The sequence below is a fragment of the Dasypus novemcinctus genome, chromosome X (assembly GCF_030445035.2).
Source record: "Dasypus novemcinctus isolate mDasNov1 chromosome X, mDasNov1.1.hap2, whole genome shotgun sequence".
Classification (NCBI taxonomy): Eukaryota; Metazoa; Chordata; class Mammalia; order Cingulata; family Dasypodidae; genus Dasypus; species Dasypus novemcinctus.
In genome coordinates, this window is record NC_080704.1 from 179246880 (window position 1) to 179262475 (window position 15596).

Sequence of the window (15596 nt, forward strand, 5' to 3'; positions counted from 1 at the left end):
CCTCTCTGCCTGGGGACTGGGTCCTTTCCCTCTGCATCCCCCCCCCCAATGTCCGAGAATGGCCCCAGGGAAAGGGCTGGCAGCTCCCCCTTCTCGGCCCTGCAGGAGTGACTTCTGGAGAGGGGTAGTGGAGCTCGGGGTCCCTGCTTTGAGCCTCCCCAGACTGACAGCTCCACCAGGACAGACCTGCACCTAGCTGCCAGCCCCGTCCCCCCACCTGGCATGTGGCAGGCACGCTGGCCACTGCAGAAGGAAGGCCTCGGCTCGTCCAGGGCCCCCTGACACACACGAGAGAGCCCATAAGGAGAGGAAGCGGAACCTGCAAGGTACCCGGCTTCATTGCGATACAGCGGGGGCAGGCGAACCTGGAAGGTACCCGGCTTCATTGCGATACAGCGGGGCAGGCGACAATACGGCGGGGCGGGCTGCGGGAGCTGGAGCCTGGTGAGCGCGCAGCCGGGGGCGGCGGCCCAGGGGCTCTGGGGCTCAGCACGCACAGGTCTTCGGGCCGGGCGGGCCCGGGGGGAGCAGCACCACGCTGCCAGCGCACTCGGGAGCCCCCTGGCCCTGCTGCACAGAGAAGGGACAAGGCCTCAGCCCCTGGCCCTCCGCTCTGTGCACGTGCAGCCCAGGCAGGAAGTGCAGGGTGCGGGGCCGGGGGGGGCCCCCCCAGCAGTCCAGGTCCAGTTCCGCTCCCTGTGCCAGCACCTCCCAGGTGCCCGCCCCGCTCGGCTTTGCGCCATCCCAAGCCTCATGTCGCAGTGGGGCACGGTGGTCCCAGGGGCCCGCCTCGTCCCCTACCCCACATCCCCTGGTTCCCGGGAGCCCAGGTCAGGGCTGCCCCAGCAGGGCCCAGAGGCGGCAGGGGACGGGCCTTGCGGTCCTGCCAGGTGGGTCGGATGGGTGCTCAGCCCCCCGGCCCCCGCTCTGCCTCACCTGCCTCAGGGCGGCCTGCACTGCGCTCCTGAAGGCCAGGGCCACCCCGGTCCCGTCTTTGGCGCTGGTCTCAAAATACTGGGCTTCGGTCCGAGCACACCACTCCTCAGCCTCGCGGGGGGACACCTGGGGGACAGGGGGGCCACGGGGTGGGGGCCCTGCTCCTGAAGCTGCCAGGGAAAGCCACCCAAGGCCAGGGGGCATCCAGAGGCACCTTGAACCCTCCACACGCCAAGCCTTATCCTTGCTGGGCACAAAGGGCAGTGACATGCACAAGGGCTGGCCGCAAGCAGCGCCCCCTAAGTGATGGGCAGCCACGAGCAGGGCAGGTCGCCACGGGCGCAGCCCGGCACAACGCCCAGACCCCTGGGGGGGGGGACTCGGTGCGTGTGTGGGGATGAGCTGGAGCAGGCGGCGCGCACACGCACCTGCCGGCCGGGCAGGTCGGTCTTGTTCCCAAGCAGCACGAAGGGAAACTGCTTGGGGTCGGGGGGGTCAGCCTGCTGCAGGAACTCTGACCGCCAAGCGGCCACAGCCTGGAAGGAGGCAGCCGCCGTGACATCGAAGACCAGCACGCCGCAGTGGGCACCCCGATACAGTGCCACCCCCAGACACTGGAACCTCTCGGTGCCCGCCGTGTCCCAGAGCTGGGCCGACAGGAAAGAAGGGCTCCCTTAGGCTTCAGGCTGGCGGGAGCCCAAGCTGCCCCAAGCCGCACTGTGGGCCCAGGGGCCTCAGCCTCCTGGCACCCATCGCCCCCCCTCGCCCTGATCCTGCCAGGCAGAGAGCCCAGCCTGGCTGGCGGGGAACCCAGCTGGGAAAGCAGGGGACAGTTCAGCGGCCTTCCGGAAGGATCTGATCTTGTCAAACAGGGCTACAGCCGGTGGAGACTGTGCTACCAAAAGACAGGCCTGGAGGGGGACCTGGGGGTGGTCCTGGGCGGGTCTAGGGGCTTGGGCAAGGCCTGGGGGGGATGGCCTGAGGACCGAGGAGTCTGGGAAGCCCCATCATACTTGCACAGCCACCGTCCTGCCTTCCAGCTCCATCACTTTGGTGAAGAAGTTGGCACCAAGAGTGGCCCGATAGCGGCCTGTGGAGCGGTGGTTGATGAACTGATTCATCAGACAGGACTTGCCCACCCTGGGGGGGGGGGTCACAGGTCAAAGGGCACAGGTGCTGCCCCTGTCCTGGTCCCCGGGTGCCAGTGCCCCGCTGCCCTGGGCCCCCCTGCCCCCCTGCCCAGGTTCCCCCCAGGTCCCCCTCGGACTCAGGTCCCGGGATAGAGGGGCTGGGTGGGGAGGCCCGCCCCTGGCCGTGACCCGCGGCCCTGACCCTGCAGCCCGCTCACCTGGCATTGCCCACCAGGACGATCTTGAGCGGAGGGCGTCCAGGCCCGGCCATCGCGGAGCTCGGCGGGGCCCGGGAGAGCGCCGGAGCGCGGGGGCGGGGCCGCGAGGCTCCAAGCCCCGCCCCCCGCCGCCGCCCCGCCCCCGGGCCCTGCGGAACCCGGGGCCCGGAGCGGGCGGGTGGGGCGCATCTCGGTCAGCTGAGTGGCAGTCACGGGACCGCGACCAGGCGACCAGCCTCGTCTGGCTTCTTGCAGGAGAGGGAAGAAAGATCGGGGATCTCCGAGTGTGACAGGGAAATGGTGGGGCAGGGGCTGGCGCTGTCGCGGAGGGTCCCAGGGTGGGGTGGGGGAGAATGGGGGGGCATCCCTGGGCAGAGGTGGGGGCTCAAACCCGAGGCCTGGGTCCCGAGGGACCTAGGGGCGGTGGGCCTGGCCGCCCTGGGCGGGCCAGAGCCTGGGGTGCCCTGGGGTACCCTGGGGGCCAGAGGAGCCCTGGGGAGGCAGGAGGGCCCCCAGGGATGGGTGCCTCCAAGCTCTGTTTGCCCAGGACCTGGAGAAGGAGCGGGAGACGCTGCAGGCCTGGCGGGAGCGCCTGGGGCAGGAGCTGGACCGTGTGGTGGCCTTCTGGGTGGCGCACTCGCACGACCAGGAGCACGGGTGGGCCGCACCCCTGGGCGCCCTCGGCCGGGTCTTCTCCCCCTGCCCCATCTGCCAACTCCTCAGCTCTTCCCCAGCCTTTCTCTGCTCTGTCCTTGGGGGGGCGGGGCAGAAGACTTTCGACCTGGGCCTTTGAAGTTTAAGGGGATAGTGGGCCTGGGGGTGGGGGCAGGCTGGAAGGCCCCTCCTGGCCCGCTAAGCCAGCACTGCGTCGCTGACAGGGGCTTCTTCACGTGCCTCGGCCGGGATGGACAGAGGTATGATGACCTCAAATACGTCTGGCTGCAGGGCAGGCAGGTAGGAGGTGGCCCCGAGCTGTGGGGGGGGGGGGGGGGGGACACGACGACAAGCGGGCGTGAGGAGCCACCGACCCGGGCTTACGCCCTGCTCCCGCCCGCCCCCGCAGGTGTGGATGTATTGTCGCCTGTACCGCAAGGTCCCTCGCTTCCGCCGCTCTGAGCTCCTGGATGCAGCCAAAGCAGGTACATCCCCCCCCTCACCACCCCCCCGCCTCCCCAGAGGCGCCCCCTGTGTCGGCTCGTGCTCTCCGGAGCTCGAGAAACAGCCGAGGGCCTTGGGGGAGTCCAGGGCGCGGCAGCACCCCTGCCCAATTTCTCGGACGCCAATGTCCCCCCCTCCCCCCACGCCCGCAGGCGGTGAGTTTTTGCTGCGTTGTGCCCGGGTGGCGCCTCCTGAGAAGAAGTGCGCCTTCGTGCTGACGCGGGACGGCCGCCCGGTCAAGGTGCAGCGGACCATCTTCAGCGAGTGTTTCTACACCATGGCCATGGACGAGCTGGGCAGGGTCACGGGGGACGCGCGCTTCCAGGTACCGGGCCCCTTCCTGCCCAGCACGTGGGGCCCCAGGAAAGGGCAACGTGGCCCTGATGGCGCTGTCCTCTCATTGTGGGTCTTTGGGTATCTGTGCCCCAGATGGCTCTTTAACCTCTGACACCTCAGTCCCCATACACTGGGGCCCCTGAGCTGCCAGACGCCACCCCCATTCCCTGGGAGCGCCCCGTGTGCCCCCTCCAGGCCGGGAGCTCCCCGTGGCGCCCGGTGGACCCACCCTGGCCCCCAGCACCCAACCCTGCTGGGTGAAGGTGTCCTTTGACTGCAAGAGGACGTGGCTCCCCCACCCCATACGGGCCCTCGGGGACGGCAGGTGCCTGGAAGACCCACCCGGGCCCCCCTCTTCTCCCCCCGGCCCCCTCTCCAGAACGAGGCGGTGGAGATGATGGATCAGATCGTCCACTGGGTGCGGGAGGACCCGTCGGGGCTGGGCCGGCCCCAGCTCCCGGGGGCGCCCCGCGCGGAGCCCATGGCCGTGCCCATGATGCTGCTGGCCCTGGTGGAGCAGCTCGGGGAGGCGCGCGAGGAGCTGGCGTGCAAGTACGCGCAGCTGGGGGACTGGTGCGCCCGCAGGATGCTGCAGCACGTCCAGGTGGGGGGCCCGGGGGGCTGGGGGCGGGGGCCCGGGACACAGGCCAGGGCCTGGAGGGAGGCGGCCACCTGCCAGCTGGGGCCAGAGCCACGTCCCCCTGGCCGGTGTGGGCAGCCCGGCCCCTCCCCATCGTCTCCGTTCCACCTTCTCCCCACCCCGAGCTAGAACCTGCCCAGGCCCCTGGGGGATGGTGCTCCTCGAGCAGACCCACCCCGGCCCGATCTCGGGGCCTGGAGGAGGCTTGTTTGGGTGGGAGGGCCCAGCGAAGAACCACCTTTCCCTGCTCCTCTCCCCATAGAGGGGTGGGCAGGCTGTGCTCGAGCACGTCTCCGAGGATGGCAAGGAACTTTCTGGTTGCCTGGGAAGACACCAGAACCCAGGTGAGGGCTCTGAGGGGGCCGGGGGGCCGCCCAGGGGGAGGGGAGCTCTCGGTCCTCCCGTCTCCCCCCTCCAGCGAAGGTCAGGCAGAGGGGAGGCGCAGGCCCCCCAGAGGCGGGGCCCGGAGGCAGGAGCGTGAGTCGGGGGCAGATGGGAGGGGTACTGGCCGGCCTCTGGGGCCGGGTGGTGGAGGGTGGGGGCAGTTCACAGCTGCCTCCCCGCCCCAGGCCACGCACTGGAAGCCGGCTGGTTCCTGCTCCGTCACGCCATCCGGAAAGGCGACGCCGAGCTCCGGGCCTCTGTTATCGACAAGTTCCTGCTGCTGCCCTTCCGTTCAGGCTGGGACCCTGACCACGGGGGCCTCTTCTACTTCCAGGATGCTGACAACCTCTGCCCCACCCAGGTGGGCCCCGTGCCCAGGGCTCTGGGCTGAGGCTCGTTGAGCCCCCTCCACGTGGCCTTGGGAGGCGGGTGCTGGCATCACCCCCACTTGAATAGAAGCGTCATCCGGGGCTCGGAAGAGGCAGACTTTGTCCCAGAGTCACAAATTGGGGGCACTGGATATTTTCTTAGGAGGTTTGGGGAATTGAACCCAGGACCTCATACATGGGAAGCAGGCGCTCAACCACTCGAGCAACAGTCACTCCCTGGGGGGGGGGGGAGACTGAACTTGAACCCCGAGCCACGCTCTCAACTTGGGGGCCGGTGGCTCTCAACTGCACGGGTGGACAGGCCATCGCGGAGCCTGGAGACTGCTGGTGGGGAGCCCTGGCATCGTTAAAGGGCCCCGGCGACTCTGACAGGTGGCTGCCAGCAGAATCGGTTGCCTCGCCTGGCAGTGGGTGGCCGTCCCTGCCACGGCCAGGAACCAAGTGTCCGGGGGGAGGGGGTGCTTCTGAGACAAGCCCAGCAGCCAGTTAAAGGGGAGGGCTAAAGGGGAGCCCGCCCCACCCCTGGCTTTTGGAAGGGACCGAGTGGGGTGGCGACAAGCCTGTTCCGGGAGCTCGTCCCCTCCTGAGGGGGAGGGCCCATGTCCACACCGGGCTCTGAGCCCCTGGGCAGGATGGGGGGGGGTCTCTAAGCTGCCTGCCTCTGCTCCCAGCTGGAGTGGGCCATGAAGCTGTGGTGGCCCCACAGCGAGGCCATGATCGCCTTCCTCATGGGCTACCGCGAGAGCGGGGACCCTGCCCTGCTGCGCCTCTTCTGCCAGGTGGCCGAGTACACCTTCCGCAAGGTGAGCAGCCCGGGGGGGGGGCGGCGGGAGGAGCTGGGCGCCCGGGGCAAGGGGGGGCGCACAGCAGAGGCCGAGCCTGCTTTGGGCGACCTGGCTGGGGCAGGGGGGCTCTCCTCCCACCCCCCACCCCCTAAAACTGGGCCCAGGCCCTCCGGTGCTCCCTTGGTTCAGGCAGCGAATAGTCCTTGAGTACAGACTCTGGAGACCCAAAAAGTACGGTGTCCCTGCCCTCCTACAGCTTGTGGCGGGGGCGGGCAGACTGTAACCAAATAAACCGCGTGATGAGAGTCCTGGGAAATGATAAGGCAGGAAGGGGGCCCCGGGGGGTGGGGGAGGGTGTCGCGGGTGGCGGGGAAGAGTCCTGAAGAAGGGACAGCCGGGGGCAGGGACCTGGCCAGAGCCACCCCGGGTGTGGAGCAGGAGGGAGAGCAGGTGGAAGGTAGGCCGGCTACTGCCAACTCCCAGTTCAGAAGCAGGGAGACCAAAATCCGGGGCCGCCCTGCCTCCAGAGGCTCTAGGGGAGCCCTCTTCCCAGCTTCTGGGGCCCCCAGCAATTCTTGGCACCTCTGGGCTGGCGCTGCCGTCCACCCACCTCTGCCCCCGTCTTCATGTGCCCTTTCTTTCTGTTTCTCTCGGTTTTTCTTTTTTTTCTTTTGGCGGCACCGGGGGTTGAACCCAGGACCTCGTACATGGGAAGCAGGCGCTCAATCGCTGAGCTGCGCCCACTCCCCTGGCTCCCAGGTTTAGGGCCCAGCTCCTCCGCTCTGACCTGATTTTAACTGGTTTCTTTGGCAAAGACTCTAGTTCCAAATGAGGTCCCAGGGTCCAGGTGGACATGAGTTTGGAGATGAGGGGTGGGAAGTCACCGTGGAGCCCGCTACAAGAGGGGGCTTTTTGGGGTGGGCAGAGGCAGGGCGACTGCAGGCACCCCGACAGGCGAAGAGGGGCCTGGCCCCGGGTGGGGGCGGAGGTGGGCAGAGCGGGCAGTGGGCTTGTGCCCTGCTTGCTGAAGAGAGCGAGGGGGGTGCACGGGGCCACCCTCCGGGGTTGTGGCCTCAGCGCCTGGGGGGAGTGGAGGAGCTTACCGTTTGCTGGGGTGGGGGCTCCCGGAGGAGGCGCAGGTAGCCCCCCACCGGGACACGCCGCCCTGGGCGTGTCTCCCGGGCATCCGGGTGTTGGGTTTGTGAGTGGGTGGTTCAGGGGAGAGGGCAGAACGGGACACAGAAATTGGGGTATCAGAAGAATATAAACGATGCATAGGGGCGTGAGGAAAAAGGAGCTTCCGACCAAGAAGGCAACGGGGGCAGTAAGGTGGGCCAGCCAGGGGGATGAGAGCGGAGAGAATGCCAAGCGCGGGGCCTCCCTGAGCCACGGGAGGCGCTCCACATCGAGCGATGAGCTGTACTGACTTGCCCAGAGGGCACCTCAGGGTGCTGAGCCCAGGGCAGGGTGCCTGGGGGGAGGGGCGAGGACTGGCGAGGGCCCGTGGACTCCGAAAGGTGGGGGGAACGTCTATCTTTATTTCCACTAACTTCTAACTGTAACTTAACGCTGTGTGAGCGATAAACCACAGTGGCCTTGGCAGCGCCGGTCCCAGACGGTTTTTTTCTATCCGCTTGCAGTTAGAGAGGTGTCTTCGAGGGGCCTGTATGCTCGCCATGACTGCCGAGGTATAGCAGTTATCTGCTGTGTTTTCGTATTGCTTTAATTCCACAAAGTCAAGTTTAAGAGATGCATTTTAAAGAGTTCAAGGTGGGCATTAAGCAGTGACCACCCTTATAATAGATAGGTCAATCGCTATGCACTAACCAATAGAACAACAGAATACAAAAAGCAAAAATTCAGACGCACAAGGGAAAAAACGGACAGGGTGGGACATTGGAAGCTCATTCTCCTTGCCTGGCAGATGAGGGAATCAAAAAATAAACAGACCTGAATAATGTAACTAGAAAGACAGACTGAAGTACAGAATTCCTTTTACCCCCGACAAAGAAGACATGAGGTTTTTGATAAGCTGCCATGTCAAGACCTCTCCAAACGATCCCCGCTGCGGCGGATCAGTCTGTGAAGTGACCCCCCTGGACTCTGCGCAGTGAGGAGAGGAGGGCCGGGTCCAGAGCCGGAGGCCCTGAGGCCCAGCCTCACGGGGCGGGCCAGGGAGAAGGAAGGAGTGCGGACTGGCCCACAGAGCTGCTGTCCCCGGTGTGCCGGGGCAGGCTGTGGGGGTGGCAGGGGAAGGACAAGCTGCATCTGAGCTCTGACCCGGAAGTGAGCAGGGGCAGGAGGAGAAGCAAAGAACCCTGGTTGCAATTCCACCCACTCCAAAGACACATGGGGGAAGTGACTTGTTACAAACCATGTTACGATGTTTCAGGGCAGGTCAGTAGCTTCATCACCTTTCTCATTGTTTCTTAAATCAGTTTTATGAACGTGTAACTTAGGTTCGCTAAAATGTACCCAGAGTGAGTGTCCAGTTCAAATGGGCTGTAACAATGTACACACCAGTGTAACCACCGCCACAATCCAGAGGTAGAGTGTTACCTCCGCCTCCAAAGCAGGATTGCAGCCTGGCAGTTTCTCCTGGGAGCCTCCACCCCTAAAAGGATTTTAAAAAAAAGGGGGGAGGGAGATGGGGAAGCAAAGGTCCCTACTTTGATCTTTATCCGGAGCCACCTCAGCTGGGGTCAGCCTCGGCTGGGCCCCTCGGTGGCAGGTCCCTGGGGCTGGTTGGGGGGGGGGGGTGTCACGGGCGGCCACCAGCTGTCACGGCTCTCGCTGTGATTCCAGTTTCGTGATCCCGAGCACGGGGAATGGTTTGGCTACCTGAACCGAGACGGGACGGTCGCCCTCACCATCAAGGGGGGTCCTTTCAAAGGTGAGTGTGGGCAGGCGGGCGCGCCGCCGGGGCCGCCGGGACTCGGTCGCCGCCCCCGCAACGCCGCCGGCCGCCTCTCCCCGCAGGCTGCTTCCACGTGCCCCGGTGCCTGGCCATGTGCGAGGAGCTGCTGGCCGCCCTGCTGGACAGCCCCGTCCCCACGGCTGCCGAATAAAGCTGAGGTCCGCTCCACCTGTCCGAGCATGCGCATCCTTGGGCGCGGGGGGACCGCGCCGGGCCACTCGCTGGCCACCTGCTGGCCCGCCCATCGGGCCGTCCCCGCGGCCAGCGGCCAGCGCCCAGGCCCGCCCCGCGCATGGGCTCGCCCCGCGCCCCGGCCCGGCCCGCGCATTGGCTCGCCCGGGCTTCGGCCCGCCCCGCGCGCTGCCTCGCCCCGCGCCCTGGCCCGCCCCGCGCATTGGCCGCGCGGCCGGGAAGGCGGGTCCGGCGGGGCGCACTTCCTGCCGGTGGCCGGGCCCGGCGCGCACCGCCCCTTCCGCCGCCGCCCCCGCGAGCACGGCGCCCGCCCCAGCCCCAGCCCCGGTAGCACGGGCGTCGCCTCGGAGCGCGGCGGCGGCTGACTGCGCGCTCGCCACCCGGCCGGACCCGCCACCCCCGCCGCCGTCATGAACATCCGCAACGCCAGGGTGAGGGCACCGGGCCGCGGGCGCGCCGCGTGGGTGCGGGACGCGAGTGACCGTGTGCGCATGCTCCCCGGGGGCCCCGGGCGCGGGGACCCTGCGCGCGGGGCGGCCAGGCCGGCGGTCCCCGGCGGGGCTGGAGCAGTCCGGGCCGGCGGCGCGGGTGCCGGGCCTGCCGGGACCCTCCCGGGGCTGGCGTGCTGTGCTGGAGCCCCGGCCGTGCGCCTGGCGCGGAGACACGTTGTCGCCGTCCCTGCGCGGGCAGCGGGGACAGGCGGGCCGCAGTGTCCTGACGGCGCCGTGCCTGCTCCCCCCGCAGCCGGAGGACCTCATGAACATGCAGCACTGCAATCTCCTGTGCCTGCCCGAGAACTACCAGATGAAGTACTATTTCTACCACGGCCTGTCCTGGCCCCAGGTGGGCGGCGTCGAGAATCTGGGGGTGAGGGCAACAGGCTGGGGGAGACCCGGGCGGGGGCAGCTCCGGAGCGGTGGCCAGAGTTATCAGGAGCCCCGGGGCCGTCGGCTTGGGCCAGACGGCCCGGGAAGGAAGAGCTAGAAAGGGGCCTGGAGAGGCCGCCTTGACGCCGTCCTCTTCCGGGTTGGGGACAGGGCACCTGTGTGGCCTGGGCCGCAAAATGCCGCGCCAGCCCCTGGCCAGCTCCTGTCTCCAAGGGCACGGGGAGCCCCGCCGGGGCGGGTGCCTTCTGACCCCTTTCTCCTCCCGGGCGCTAGCTCTCCTACATCGCTGAGGATGAGAACGGCAAGATCGTGGGCTATGTCCTGGCCAAAATGTGAGTCGCGGTGGAGGGAGCAGCCTGGCGGTGGGGGTGGGGCTGACACTGGGATTGACGCTGGGGGCCGCCCGCAGGTTGGGTTTGCAATAGTTAATGGTTGTTTATTTAGTAGCTTTAGATTTAGAGAGGAGTTGTGCAGGAACTACTGAGTTCCCTAGGGCCCCCTGCTCCCCCTGTTACGGCCAGCTTACGCTAGTGTGGCCCGCCTGTTACAGTGCAGACCCCATGTTGACACATTATGACGTTGATACATGACATTGATCCGTTATGGTATGGATACATGACGTTGATACACGATGACATTGGGCTTTGAAATGGGCAGAGTGTTATCCGATCCGCGGTCACAGGACCACACAAACCCGTTCCTCCACCTTGTCATTGCCCCCCCACCCCCCGCCACTGGCAAAGGCGGATCTTCCTGGCGTCTCTGCAGTTTTGCCTTTCCCAGGACATTGTATCACTGGAATCCCACACTAAGAAGCCCTGTCAGCTGGCCTTCTCTTGCCGAGCAGCACCATCCAGGAGCGGTGACAGCTGCTGCGAGGCGTTTAGAGGCAGGGTGGGCCGCTCTGATAGGAGAGGTTCCCAGCTCCACCCTATCGCCAAGTCTGGGGGGGGGTCTTTGGGGTCGGCCTGGAGGAGTGTGCACTCCCACCATACCCAGTGCCCCGGGGGACGGCCGTGTCAGCCGGGCTCTTCTCCAACTTTCTCCTTTGCTCTAGGGAAGAGGACCCAGATGATGTGCCCCACGGACATATCACGTCACTGGTGCGTACAGCTGACCCCCAGGCCCTGGCGGGGGTAGAAGGGGGGGTTAGTTGGGACAGCTCTTGAGCCCGCTCCCCTCCCTTCTCCCACCAGGCCGTGAAGCGTTCGCACCGGCGCCTTGGCCTGGCTCAGAAGCTCATGGACCAGGCGTCCCGAGCCATGATAGAGAACTTCAATGCCAAATACGTCTCCCTGCATGTCCGGAAGAGGTGGAAGCCAGGGCTGGAGGGAGGGGGCCGGGGGAGGGAAGGAGACGCAGTCTTGATGGGGGTCCGGGGGTGGCCTGGCCTTTGGAGAAGCTGCGTGAAGTGGGGTCGCTGGGCAGGGGGGCTGGGAGAAAGGGCCTGGGTGTGCTGTCCCCTGCCCGGGCAGACCTGTGCAGCTCAGCAGTGCCTTATTCCCCTGCAGTAACCGGGCCGCCCTGCACCTCTATTCCAACACCCTCAACTTTCAGTAAGTAGATGGAGGTTTCGCTTGGGGGCCGGGACCGGCTCAGGTCTGGCCCCTCCAGGAAGGAGGGCGGGGCGGGCGGAGGAGCTGTCTGGCATCAGCTGAGCCGGGGAGGAGGACACTTGGTGACTGAAAAGCTGACACACAGATGGCGCCTGCTTGCTGCAATCTGCTTGCTGCGTGCTCAGTGACAGGAGGAGATTGGGCGTGTCTCGGTGGGTGGAGGAGCGATGGCTGGGGCTAGGGGAGGGAGATGGGGGAGCAGAGCAGGAGCAGCTGTTGGGGAGGAGGCCTGGAAGTGACCTCCCCCCAAGACCATCCGATTTGAGACCTGAAGGCAGGAGAAGGCGTGCCTCCGATACCCAAGAACGTCCAGGCAAGAAAGGCCACCAGCCAGAGCCCCGAAGGGATCTGGAACCTGGGCATTATAAGGGATTGGCAGGCCACGTGGCATCTCCATGTCCAGTATGACAGGAGAGAGGGGCCGGGAGCCGGCCATCCCCAGTCCCCGAGGCCAGAGCCCCTTGGAGGCGAGGCTGGGGCAGCCGCCTGTGGAGGGCCCACTAGGCTGACACTCTTGCTTTCGTTTGGTGGGGGTGAAGGAGAGCCATGGTTGGGAAGGGTGGTAGCCCCTGGGATTGGGTGTCGGTGGAGGGATCTTTAGCCTGGAGGAGGGTGCTGCTGGTGGGAACTGCTGCACACTCGAGCCAGCAAATTACCAGGGCTTGGAGCTGGTGGTGCCCCCTTCCAGGAGCGGGGCTACCTGGGCAGGCGCACAGGGCCCTCGGGCTGGGGCCATGGCTGCCTGGGAGCAAAGGCTACGGCGGCCTGTTTCCCCAGTTCCCATGACTCACTTGGGAACCGGCTGTGCACACCGAAAGTGACGGGCGGCAGGGCAGGGAGGGGGTGGGGGGGCTCCATCCAGGGCGTCAGCGGGCAAGAAACCACGGCCCCAGGTTTTTGGGGCCATGTTGGAGGTGCAGACTGGGGACAGGACCCTGGGGCTGAGAAGGCTCTGGGCCTCGCCTCCTGCTTGGCTCCGTGGCCAGGGCAGAGGGAAGGCCGTGCTGGAAATGGCACTACGGGAAACGAGTTCTTCGCGCTGGGCTTGGCGCCTCCAAAAGGGTCTTTCAGGGGCAGTAATGAGCGCCTGCCCTGTTCGCACGTGGTGCTAGAAAGCAGAGGAGAGAACCTGCCCCCAGATTTGGTCCCCTCCTTGCTTTCCACCCCCTGCCCCAGGATCAGTGAAGTGGAACCCAAATACTATGCAGATGGGGAAGACGCTTATGCAATGAAGCGGGATCTCACCCAGATGGCAGATGAGGTAAGGGTTTGTGCGGACGCAGAGCAAGGCAGGCAGGCGGGGGGAGGGAGGGGTGGTGTGTGCAGGCGGTGGCCCTTGGAGCTCGGAGCCAGTAGATGGCACAGGACAGCAGGAGGCATGCCTGACTTTGGATGCCAGTCCCTGCAGCTGTGCTGCCGGAGTCCTGACCCCTCCTGACCTGTTTCCCAAAAGTGAGGAGGTAAGACTCTAAAAGGGGCCATGTGACCAAGATGCTGTTCTCCACGTAGGGCGCCTCCGTGTCCCCTGAGGTGTGAGGTGGAAGGCAGCGGGAGGAAGCTTTCTAGAGGGTGTAGGGCTGCACGTCCCTGGGTGTGCAGAGACCCGTGGCCTGGGGACAGCCATGGCCCGCTCCGAGGCTCAGGGGACAGACAGACAGCCGGGCTGAGAGCAGCCCAGGTCCTGCCCGAGACTCCTTAGGTGAGGAGACTGAGGCCCAGGGCAGGGCAAGGCAGGGCCAGGACTTGGCCCAGGTCCCGGGTTCCCTGTGCTGGCCATGCCCCCTCCCCCCCAGCCAGGGACAGGGTCAGGCTTGGGAGGCCCAAGAGGAGACTCAGGCCCCCAGCTCTTTCCTCCTGCTCCCCCCTGGGCTTCTGGTGGCAGCTGAGGCGGCAGCTGGAGCTGAAGGAGAAGGGCAGGCACGTGGTGCTGGGTTCCATCGAGAACAAGGTGGAGACCAAAGGCACTTCACTTGCAAGCGCCGGGGAGGCCTGCCGTGAGGAGAAGGGCCTGGCAGCTGAGGACAGCGGTGGTGACAGCAAAGACCTCAGCGAGGTCAGCGAGACCACCGAGAGCACCGATGTCAAGGACAGCTCAGAGGCCTCCGACTCGGCTTCCTAGAGTCTGCAGGAGCTCTTCTCCCGACGCGGCCTGCCCCATCCCCACTAGGCTTCACAATAAAGTTTACCTAGGGGCCTTGGGAATTTGCGCGCGTGTGTGTGTGTGTCCATGAGCTTTACAGCCTGCTGGCCCAGGGCATCCTGCAGGGCCCAAGGAGAAGGGAAGCACTTGTGGGGGCTCTGGAGGTTGGGCCCCCGAGAGCTGCTGCCACCACCCTGGCTGATGGGTTTTTGGCATTGTCAAGCCCTGCCTGGTAGAGGTCCCTGCGGTGGCCGCAGACATGCTGCCTTCTCGGCCCTGCCCCACAGCCCCCCGAATGCTTCCAGGCTAGCCTTCACCCCCGAGGGCTCTCCCAGACTGAGTGGGTTTTGAGGGACAGGCCTGGTTTTGCCAGCCCAAAGGGGTTCTCCCTTCCTCAGCCTCCCCTGTCCATTTAAGCGGTGCTGCCCAGGGTCCCACCTCCAGCCCTTAACTTACCTTGTTGACCCTTGCCTCCACTTTCTGGTCACTCCAATGCATACCTCCTGGACCCCAGATGCTTCTGTCCAACAGCTTTTTGAGCTTATCTACAGATGTCCTATCTGGGTAGTGGACCACCCAGCTACCCAGTTGCCCAAACCCCTATAATTACCCACCCTTGATTCTTACTCTCCCCCATCCAAACGGTCACCAGGTCCTGTATTCCACTGTTTCAGTACTTTTTGAATGTACCCCCTAACCTAAATCCTCATTTGAGAAAAAGAGAACAAACAACAAAACAACTTTTAGAGTCGTTTTAGGTTTACAGAACAATTGAGCACAGAATTCCATCTGCCCGTCCCTGCACGGTTTCCCCTGTTATTGGCTTACGTTAGCGTGGTGTGATGGTTACAACTGAACTAGACTGAAATGGACACATTGATGCTATAGCCCATGGTTACACCGAGGGTCTTCTTTGTGCTGAACAGTTCCGGGGGTTGACAAACGCATAACGACGTGTCTCCACTGTTTTGTCAGTTTCACAGGGAATAGAAGCCCGTAGGTTTTCACGGCCCCAGCCTAACCCCAGCATTTGGTCCTACACCTTTCGTCCCTGCTCTTCCCTGGGATTGAACCGCCATTACTTGCTGCTCCGGGTCCTTGTACGGGGCTCTGCCTGGCCCGCCCACCTCCCATTCACTATAGCTTCTGTCCCTCCTGCAGCAGATGACACGCGGCTTCCTCGCTAGGCTGAAAAATTCGCCACCAGAGCCTGGAGCCTGCGCCTTTTCTGGCTAGCTCCCGGCACACTGACGAACCGGCGACCCGAGGGACCCGGCCGGGGCGGAGAGACGCGCCTGCGCACGCCCGCCGCGCACGAGCCGGCGAGGCTCCGTTCTGATTGGCTCAAGTCGCGGGCCTCTCGCGGGATTGGTCGGAGGCGGAGCCTTACCCCGCCCTCCGCTCCTGGCGTCAGGCCCTTCCGGTTCGCAAGCCGCGGCGGCTTCGTTCCCAGGCTCTGATTGGTCTCAGGCGGGCAGCGCCCCGGCGGCGGGGGCGGGCTCCGCGCGGCGGGAGGGCATGCGCGTTGGCGTGAATCTGATTAGGCGGCGCGGCTCCGAGGGATTCCACGGCGGCGGCGGCGAGAGGAGCATGCGCGCTGGCGTGGGCCGGGTTCGGCGGCGCGGCTCCGAGGGATTCCGCGGCGGCGGCGGCGGCGGCGGGACGAGCATGCGCGCTGGCGTGGGCCGGCTTCGGGGGCGCGGCTCAGAGGGATCCCGCGGCGGCGGCGGCGGCGGGGGCGGCCTCTTTCTTCCCCTGCGCCCGCGCGGGCCCAGCCCGCCCCTCTGCCCTCGGCGCCCTGGGTCTTCGGCCGCCTGTGGGCGCGCGGCTTCCCTCCGCCCGCAGGCAACTGCGCTTTGGAGGGGCGG

At 65.9% G+C, this 15596-nt stretch overlaps 3 protein-coding genes across 5 annotated transcripts; 2 read left to right on the forward strand and 1 right to left on the reverse strand.

The window, feature by feature from the left end:
- Nucleotides 1-320: 320 nt before the first annotated feature.
- On the reverse strand, nucleotides 321-2365 carry LOC101447902 (ras-related protein Rab7-like). 2 transcript variants are annotated; one of them, XM_004482883.5, is made up of 5 exons: nucleotides 2285-2365; nucleotides 1950-2076; nucleotides 1365-1583; nucleotides 937-1062; nucleotides 321-567 (listed from the first exon to the last, which is right to left on the reverse strand). In XM_004482883.5, exons 1-5 carry the CDS (start codon nucleotides 2335-2337, stop codon nucleotides 487-489), a joined length of 606 nt encoding a protein of 201 aa, XP_004482940.2. In that variant the 5' UTR covers nucleotides 2338-2365; the 3' UTR covers nucleotides 321-486. The 2 variants fall into 2 exon arrangements, with proteins under 2 accessions (XP_004482940.2, XP_004482939.2); XM_004482882.4 differs by having other exon boundaries at nucleotides 321-570.
- Nucleotides 2366-2447: 82 nt separating this feature from the next.
- On the forward strand, nucleotides 2448-9061 carry RENBP (renin binding protein). The gene is made up of 11 exons (XM_004482886.4): nucleotides 2448-2584; nucleotides 2832-2941; nucleotides 3163-3238; nucleotides 3348-3423; nucleotides 3595-3767; nucleotides 4158-4382; nucleotides 4681-4762; nucleotides 4988-5163; nucleotides 5863-5994; nucleotides 8782-8869; nucleotides 8956-9061. Exons 1-11 carry the CDS (start codon nucleotides 2582-2584, stop codon nucleotides 9042-9044), a joined length of 1230 nt encoding a protein of 409 aa, XP_004482943.2. The 5' UTR covers nucleotides 2448-2581; the 3' UTR covers nucleotides 9045-9061.
- Nucleotides 9062-9357: 296 nt separating this feature from the next.
- Nucleotides 9358-13788, forward strand: NAA10 (N-alpha-acetyltransferase 10, NatA catalytic subunit). Of its 2 annotated transcripts, XM_004482887.5 has the most exons (8): nucleotides 9358-9516; nucleotides 9830-9928; nucleotides 10246-10304; nucleotides 11030-11075; nucleotides 11169-11284; nucleotides 11484-11528; nucleotides 12765-12849; nucleotides 13471-13788. In XM_004482887.5, exons 1-8 carry the CDS (start codon nucleotides 9496-9498, stop codon nucleotides 13705-13707), a joined length of 708 nt encoding a protein of 235 aa, XP_004482944.2. In that variant the 5' UTR covers nucleotides 9358-9495; the 3' UTR covers nucleotides 13708-13788. The 2 variants fall into 2 exon arrangements, with proteins under 2 accessions (XP_004482944.2, XP_071069257.1); XM_071213156.1 differs by lacking the exons at nucleotides 9358-9516; nucleotides 9830-9928; nucleotides 10246-10304 and adding an exon at nucleotides 10589-10866.
- Nucleotides 13789-15596: the final 1808 nt, after the last annotated feature.

Excerpts from the sequence above, each read along its gene's own strand:
- LOC101447902 (XM_004482882.4), bottom strand. The coding sequence starts at position 2,337 with ATGGCCGGGCCTGGACGCCCTCCGCTCAAGATCGTCCTGGTGGGCAAT. Across the intron at positions 2,077-2,284 it reads GTCCTGGTGGGCAATGCCAG|GGTGGGCAAGTCCTGTCTGA; the intron begins GTGAGCGGGCTG and ends CCCCCCCCCCAG. Across the intron at positions 571-936 it reads TGCAGGCCGCCCTGAGGCAG|CAGGGCCAGGGGGCTCCCGA; the intron begins GTGAGGCAGAGC and ends TTCTCTGTGCAG.
- NAA10 (XM_071213156.1), top strand. The coding sequence starts at position 10,604 with ATGACATTGGGCTTTGAAATGGGCAGAGTGTTATCCGATCCGCGGTCA. Across the intron at positions 11,076-11,168 it reads ACGGACATATCACGTCACTG|GCCGTGAAGCGTTCGCACCG; the intron begins GTGCGTACAGCT and ends TTCTCCCACCAG. Across the intron at positions 11,529-12,764 it reads TCCAACACCCTCAACTTTCA|GATCAGTGAAGTGGAACCCA; the intron begins GTAAGTAGATGG and ends CCCCTGCCCCAG.
- RENBP (XM_004482886.4), top strand. Across the intron at positions 3,239-3,347 it reads TCTGGCTGCAGGGCAGGCAG|GTGTGGATGTATTGTCGCCT; the intron begins GTAGGAGGTGGC and ends CCGCCCCCGCAG. Across the intron at positions 8,870-8,955 it reads CAAGGGGGGTCCTTTCAAAG|GCTGCTTCCACGTGCCCCGG; the intron begins GTGAGTGTGGGC and ends CTCTCCCCGCAG.